Here is an 8,489-nt window from a genome sequence, read left to right as displayed (position 1 = left end):
CCATCTATTTTGTTTATACCCATCATCCTTAGTCACCCGTCCATAAATATCTTAAGCCCTCGAATTGATACGAAGCTCCGAAGGTCCCTTAAATTCCGCTATGAGTCAGTGTGGGTCATTTAAGTGGAACTCTTACACCTCAATGCGATCACACAGGTATATTAAAGTATAAAAGGTTACTACTGACCGGTTTACTTTGCAGTCAATATCCGATCACTGATCGTGCGCATCACAATCTTATTTGGTGTAAACATTTTTAAAATGGAATCAAACATGTGTGTGAAGTTCGTGTTATTCCTTGCATTAGTCGCCTGTATTCACGCCAGAGTGCTGAAAAGTCATGACTTTTCATTTCCTGAAGGTGTTTCAGTGAACAAACGCGAAGTACTTCCTCCTATTGGAACAGTGAACCTCGGCGCTGGTGAAGGAGCTGCGACTCCTAAAACACCTGATATCGTGAACCGTGTTGCCATTTCAGTGGGAACCTGTCCTAAGGGATACAGCAGAATGGGAGGTTTCTGTTTCCCAGACGATTATTGAAGCAGCTTTATGTCTCGTCTTATAAACTGATTGTTAGTTATAAGGGTAATTTATTAAATGCTAGTTAATGAGTGTTTTGTTTTTATTTTCATATATCACAGGTTGTTTTAATGTTATTTGATGTAAACAGTTTAATTTCCACCCGATTATACCTATTGAAGAATGACTGATGGACCTGTTTAGTGCTCATTTAATTTGATGGGATAATGTTTAGAAAATACAATAAGGGATATTTTTCGGCCTAAACCCTCCCTCATTACTGGAGGAGACCCTTGCCCAGCAGTGGGACCGTAATGGGTTAAATTTGTTTATTATTTTAATAAAGTCCTGTCGCTCAAAGTCTTTCGAATAAATTAATCTTGACTTCAAAAAAATGTAATTATTATCATAATATAATCAAATCATTAGAATTGTATCAGTGACGTGTGGGTTTAATCAAATCGTGTTTTGAATTTAAATCGCGTATGAGTAACAAATTAACATCAATTTGCGTACATTTTATGCATAATTTCTAGAAAACCTGTTAACAGGAATGTGTTGAAATAATGCACATCAGCTATTCTCGGATAAATGCAAGGACCATGTAAGGAAACGAGTTTTGTGCTAAAATAAAAGGTACATGTTTATATGACACTGTTAATAAATCGTTTGTATGGAAAGGACGAATTTCGATGTTATTTGTTTTGGTAATGCTTTGAATCATATGTTTACGCGACTTTATATTTGCATGTTAATATACACTAAATAAATGGAATTTCAAAGACATTAAGGTCAGTTTATAATGCGGTCAAATATGGTAGGTATTATGAACCAAAAAGCTTTCGGCTTTCAAAAAGTTGACAACTGAGATACGTGATAGCTTCCCTGGATAGTTGCAGGAACAGAATGAGGATCGCGACTGATAGAGGAGTTTCAGGAAAACCTTTCGCCTACGATCGGACAGCGTAGTTTAGGATAAAAGAGCATACATTGGTATATCAAATAGGTTTATAAAACGGTAATTCCAAGTTGATACTTGTCTATAAATGTGGGACCTAAAAACACAGTTCTATTTTGGTCCGGTTGGCAGTTAAGGATTCACCTCAACCGCAAGGTTTTAACGCCTATTTTTGTAAACACTTTTATATTCTTACCACTAGATATATATGTACGTTATATATGGTTCATATTTGAATCCACGCGTCTGTCACTAGTTTAATTCAATACTAATTAGTCGTTTTAATAATTTGATATGCAAAATATTATAATCACAAGCGACGTAGTTGTTTTTCCACGTAATTTAATTTGCATATTGCCGCAACATGTCTCAATAGTTCATAAACATTTGTTACGTATGTCTTTTCTTAGAAACTATTCTAATAAGCGATTGTCGTATATCGTTTTCTGATAAGATTGATGTAAGTAATAGTAACTTTTTTTTCGGTTTGTTTACGCAAATTTATAATGGGAAAAAAGAGCGTTTTTTTTTCATTAACAACTTTTGTTATATTATTTACGAAAATTTCATTTTCTGTGATTTAATAGATAAAATAATATGAATTACTATATTTACTTTTGAATATCATTAAATCTTTTTTGTGAAAAATAAATGAAGTCAAAGTGCTGATCCAATGGTCTACTTATTTTAGATCAGTAAATGCCACATTTAAAACGATAGCAATAGTGTTAGGAAACTGAAAGATTGACTTCATATAGTCCGTCAACTTACTAGAGGGCCTTGGCATAAGAGTGCCATCTAGATTATAATTAATATATCTGTGTATTTCCAAAGTAACGTAGCTGTATCAAACAGACTACCGACGGCTGCATAAACCTGCAGGTAACTAATGTTCTAAATTCAGAATTTTGTATAATTTTGTATACCTCCGACATCCACGAACCATATTATGCAAATAGGTACTTATGCTCTATACTAAGTTTTTGGACTAAATTGTGGAGATTTATAATGACTTGGTTTCATATTCAATGTGACTGTTTATGGACATGTGCAATGCGCATACGGTCATAATTTTAACGTTTTATGGAGTTGGGATCTCCCGGCCTCGGGCTGAGGTCATTGACTGTGACTCAATTCGATTACGGAAAATATAATTTGCTAACCTCATTCATTGTTTTGATTCTGAAATATTCCACATACCCCTTATGTGGAATATTTGATTCAGGTAAACAAATTTTGAGGTGAGGTAAACCTGAGGAAAATTGCCCAATTATTTCAATATCTTCAATAGAAAATTATAACTACAACTAGCAGACCCGGCAAACGTTGTTTTGCCATAAAAATTAAATAAAAAAGCATTGTCCAGCGGACGAAATTGTGAATCTAAACCATTCTCAGATCCCCTTAAACACACAAAAAATGTCATCAAACACGGTCCAGTCGTTTAAGAGAAGTTCAGTGACATACACACTTACAGAAGAATTATATATATAAAGATATTTCTTATGTGTAAAGCTTAAAAGATGTTATTTTCTTGCATGCTGTTAAAATTTTAATTATTTCGACAGGAACACGATCTTCATTTCTCTCATTCGTTCACAAATATTATACTTTATTTGTGACGTCACTGGGTCAGTAATTCTGTACTAAAAACTCCTTTTGACATTTTGTAAAGATTATATTTGACTACTTTGGCTCATTTGATACATAAACCATTTTTTATACAAGAGCAATTATGATGATATGCAGAGTTATACATTATAAATATATTTATAATCGTCACATATGCACTAATAATTACGACATCATGAAAATATATGACATGTGTTGTTTGTGTGTTGTCCCGCAGAAAGATGTAGGTACTAAGTACCTCGATTCTCTACCACTATCGACTACCGACAACCGGCTAGCTATGGAAATTTTGACATTTAGAATGTACTGCCAAAATGTTTCCTACGACACCCGTCGGAGGCGCTGATCAGATTTTCATACAAAATTTCTCGATGACAGTTCGGTTGTCGGTAGTCGATAGTAGTAGAGAATCGAGGCACTGGTTTTGAGCTTTTTATTCTTTTACAAGTCATTCACTCACAACAAAAGACAACACTGATCTATATTAAGAACTTCGAAAGAAACTCGTTTCACAGGTATGCAACTGTTGTTAATGATCGCATAGGACCTGTACTACGGTATTTGTTCTCTTTAAATATACTCGTATGACTGACCAGCAAAGAATATCGGCGTGCGAATTACTTGCGTATGTTTTCATAACTTTTAAACATTCTTGTTGCATGTTTATTATGTACGTTCTCTGGTCTCTGCCTAACTAGCGGCCCGCCCCGGCTCTGCCCGATTTAAAGACTTATTTTACAAAAAAACCTTTACAACTTTTCACATAAACCTTCCTCTTGAATCACCCTATTTATTAAAATACGCATCATAATCCGTTGTGTAGTTTTAAAGATCTAGGCATACCTAATGTTCATATAGACATAGCGACAGACGCAGGAAGCATCTTTGTTTTATACTAAATCTTCAAATTTCTTTGGACAACTCACACACGGACATTTGATTCCAGAGCTTGTACTATGGTAACTAAATAACTGATAAACATAATTATATACTTCTAAATACATACTTAAATAGATAAATTGACATCCAGGCTCAGAACAAATACTCTCATCACACAAAGATTTGTCCCGGGTGGGATTCGAACCCACCACACGCGGCGCTACGGTTGTTGCGGCGAGGTGACCGCTTAAACCACTGCGCCAAACGTGCAGTTTTGTATGTATTATTCCCTATATATTCTTTATAGTCTGTAGTGATTTCGCACATTGTTAAAAACAGTTAAAAGAACTCGTAAGTAACACTTAACATGTTTTCCTTTACCATTTGACACGACGGTGATAATTGTTGTACACACAAAAGCTGGAAAGTGCTATGTGTGCGCAGGATTTAAAGGCAACCTCCTGTTTCAAATCCGTGGGAGGTTAATGGCCAGTGTGTCATTGGGCTATCAGTGAGGAATATACCTAACACACTTATCTCTTTATTTAACCTACATTTACCCCCAAGCGTTTACTTTGTTCACTATAGGAAATACAGGCACTAACTGCCACCTTGGTGCAGTCGATAGCGTATGCAACTGCCACGCAGAGTTCTCGGGTTCGAATTCCGAGTCAGGTCAGAAATGAATTCAAGAAATGTTTAGTACATTGCCCGGAGCCAGGACGTAGAATATAGACCTCCGTGCATCAGGGGCACGTAAAGCAGTCGGTCCTGTGCCTGAGAGTAGTCGTATCGGTTATCTATTCCACCAGGCTATAAGTGTGAGAGAATAGAGAGTGTACCTGTGTATTGTGTATACACTTGGACACTATTGACAATGTCCTGCATCTCCGAACATCGGCCAGAAGGACAGTATTCTTAATACATGCATTACTGCCCTACTTTGAACGTATTACTTTATTTTTTATTCTTACTAGTTTGACTCAGACTGAGATCATCCGACCAAGTATTTGGGGATTTCTTGGTGACCTTTGTCCCTAACTCGAGTTGTTTATACGCTTTATGGAGTCACGTGTGACAAAGTAAGTGTGGTCATACTGGTCATTCATGACCATACATAGGCAAGTTTGCCTTGTCCCGCTTTGTTGAGGGAATTCCCATTCGGTATGGTATAGCATGGTGAGTTGTATTGTACTGACTTTTTGAAACTTACAATTTAGTCCCATGTTCAATTTTGTTGCCTGACTGCCTCCGTGGCTTTTGTTTAGGTCACCACGCCGCTACCATTGGGTCGGGAGGTCGTGGGTTCGATTCCCATACGGGACAATTATTTATGTTATCCACTAATAATTGTTTCGGGTCTGGTTTTGCTATGTGTCCGTTGTTTGTAAAAGTCCCCGCGACATAAGAGCAACTATTGGTGCGGGAGTAGTCTTTTAAAAAAATGCAAATAAGGGGAGAGCCTATTGCAGTAGCGGGCGTGTTACCGATCTTTAGGCTACTTATGAGAAAATTCTTACTAAAATTATAAAAGCCCAAGAGCACTTTGCTCCACTTAGGGGATCAATCCTGAGACCTAAACATCCAGTCGTGTACCACTATCTAGTCCACAAAGACAGTCAACCGGCCCGTAGTTTCCTCCATAGAAATATACATGGGTATTCCCACATGCAGTTCGTCTATCTTGACCAACTAAGAATTGCTATTTATTACATAGAGTTTATATTTGTTATTCTATTATTACGTGGTTTGTAGAGACGACGATACTTAATAATAACGTCAATATGTAAATAGGTTTCATATTATTTATTGATTATTATAATTAGCCGTGACTTAATGTAATGCTTTGACGCAAATTGTATGTCTACTGTGTTCTGCTGTGTGCAGTAATTACGTAATCGTAATAAGCCTATACTTAATCTTACCTCCTATTATACACCTGTGGTACTTCTTTCACTTTACAAAGACAACTCTAGATCTATTGTTTTTGTGATACAAGGATCTTTTTAAACAAGTAAAACAATGACTTAAACTACATTTTTAGTCTTAATACATCTATTGACTTTCGCCAACCGGCTAGCTGTTGAGAAATTATTTATGAAAATCTGATCAGTGCCCACGGGCCTCGTATGAACTATTTTGGCCGTACATTTTAATATCAAATTCTCGATACTCGAAAGTACCGACTGTACAGAATCATGCTACAGAACTTAGAATTTCTACTGTTGGTGTTAAAAATACCGGGTGTAACAGGCGGTCTACCGAAAACGAAAAAAAATGATTTTAGACATGATTCTGGTGCTTATGGCGTTGAAATTTTTCATCGCTTTTTTCTAGATTTTTCCGATTTCTTATGCGTTTTTTTTATTTTTTTTCGGTATTATTTCGTTAATACTACACAATGCAACATGAATATGAAAAAAAATCCGTCATATTACTGTTTTTCACCAAAAACAGCAATGGATTAAAACAACGTATAAATTCGCTATCAGCTGTTCGGCCAACGACACCGCGCCGGCGGCGGCCGGCCGCGACGGTCGACGTCACTCCGCGTACCTACGCGCGCCACACAGACACGATTACGCACACAGCCGTCAGCCTCACACTCACTAGTATGCAGCGTTACTTGGTATTTGTTCTATGTTAAAAATGAAAAAGACGTAATTATCCCGCTCTCCGATAAACGGTACATTTATAAGATTTAAAATGTGTGATATCTTATTATTACACGTACAAATACATACATAACGACAAAAAATCCTATTGATATTCTTTAGCGCTATAAAAATCTCTAATAAACAATTTAACATGTATTGTCGCTTTGTTCCATTTGTTCTTGCAAAATTATTATTCTATTCGATATTTACACGCTTATTCATACTTCATACAAGCGCGGTGCGACTCGAAAAGTAGATGGCCGTACTGACGCGTGACGCCGCGACCGCGCGTGGATGTTACATAGATGGGATGCGACAAAATGGATGCTAAGTAATTCTCCGGGGATAATGAATTATGATAAGTTAGTTTCTCTGATAAGAATATTAATGGATATTGATTGTTATCATTGTTATGTACTTAATTTTTTATGGTTTAATTAAATAAACGTTTCGTGTTTATTTTATTTACTTTAATCTGATTTTATGTTATAAATATCAAAGTATTTTAAACTTACATTAATAATGTTTGTAATGTTATTCGGTATTTGAATAAAACTACAATGCAACGAGTCACAACTGTGACAAGTAAAAATAGTAATGCCACATCAATATTTTATTGAATCTAATCTCTCGCTGGGATCCTAACTCGTCGCTCGTCACCAAATCGGCGGCGCGCGTGCGGACGGCGCGGAGGGAGCGGGTGGCGCGGGCGAGGGGCGGCGCGAGTGAGCGGAGAGGCGCCCGCGCCGGCGGCTCTCTTTGATTTTTAGTTCGAGCAATTCGCTCGCGGAAGACGGAAGCTCTTCACTGGTGTCGTTCGTTATGTCCTATTCGTCGTGTCGTGTGTGAACTGCTGTTTATTATTACTTGTTATTGTTCCGGTTTTGAGTTGTTAGTGTTTTTATTGTTATTATTTTTGTTGTTATTGTTTTCGAAGTGCAGTTGTGTTCGTAAATAGGAAGAAATGTTGATGTGTTATGTATGGTGAAGCACGTGGAAGTGCACGGCGTGCTCTGCACCTGTACGTCCGGATCCAAAGGTACTCAAACTCTCGCCATACTCCAGGTATTTGCGTGTTGATAGACATTGATAACATTTTGTTTTAGCACTTTCTTATTATTGGTTACATTTTGCTATTATTGTTTGATTTCACGTAAGCCAAGTAGGTACCTACCTACTTAGAATTTTACTATGAGCTATTGTAACATACGGGCCTACTTACGATACCATAAACGATACATAAGATTGTTATCTAATGATAGCGTTGCATACCTACTAGTGAGCGCATAGACGTGGTGGTACGCGTACGTACCTACGACGCGTCGCGACATGTCGTCGCTCAGCGCGCCGCCGCCGCCAGAAATCTCGTAGGCATGCGCGGAGATACATCGCGTTGTTCACTATACATTGAACGCTCAAAAATGACTAACTCGGGAACCAATCATTTCCGAGAAAAATGGTTGAAGTAAATTTCGCGCATTTAGTGTCACAAAATTAACACTGAAGTTTTCGGTTAACCGTCGTTTATACCCTGTATACTATAACATAAGATTTAATATCATGACGTTATAGGTATTGCAGACAGGTCGGAATACTTGCATACATACGAGTGTATGAAGGAAGGATACGACACATCAAAACATTTTGGGCCCGAAATGAAACCTTTGTGAAATGCAACGCACGAATGGCGGCGCCACTGTAATCTGTCTGTCAAAGGCATTAATAATTTCAATGCAGGTATTATGAGGAATCCCAATACAGTCCCGTAGAATTCGTATGAGTAGTTTCCATAGGCATGAATTAAAACAAACATGCTTGGAACTCGCTGAATATTGGGGGAAATT

General features: G+C 37.3%; 1 protein-coding gene across 1 annotated transcript; it reads left to right on the top strand.

The window, feature by feature from the left end:
• LOC142980998 (uncharacterized) lies at positions 1-612 on the top strand. Its single transcript, XM_076126645.1, has one exon. It carries the CDS (start codon positions 262-264, stop codon positions 538-540), a length of 279 nt encoding a protein of 92 aa, XP_075982760.1. The 5' UTR covers positions 1-261; the 3' UTR covers positions 541-612.
• The last annotated feature ends 7,877 nt before the right edge of the window (positions 613-8,489 follow it).

This window comes from Anticarsia gemmatalis, chromosome 19 (genome assembly GCF_050436995.1).
Source record: "Anticarsia gemmatalis isolate Benzon Research Colony breed Stoneville strain chromosome 19, ilAntGemm2 primary, whole genome shotgun sequence".
Classification (NCBI taxonomy): domain Eukaryota; kingdom Metazoa; phylum Arthropoda; class Insecta; order Lepidoptera; family Erebidae; genus Anticarsia; species Anticarsia gemmatalis.
Note: the sequence above shows the minus strand (reverse complement) of the source record. Positions and strands in the feature narration are given on the sequence as shown.

What these genes read in the sequence shown, in the direction of transcription:
- LOC142980998 (XM_076126645.1), top strand. Translation starts at nt 262, where the DNA reads ATGGAATCAAACATGTGTGTGAAGTTCGTGTTATTCCTTGCATTAGTC.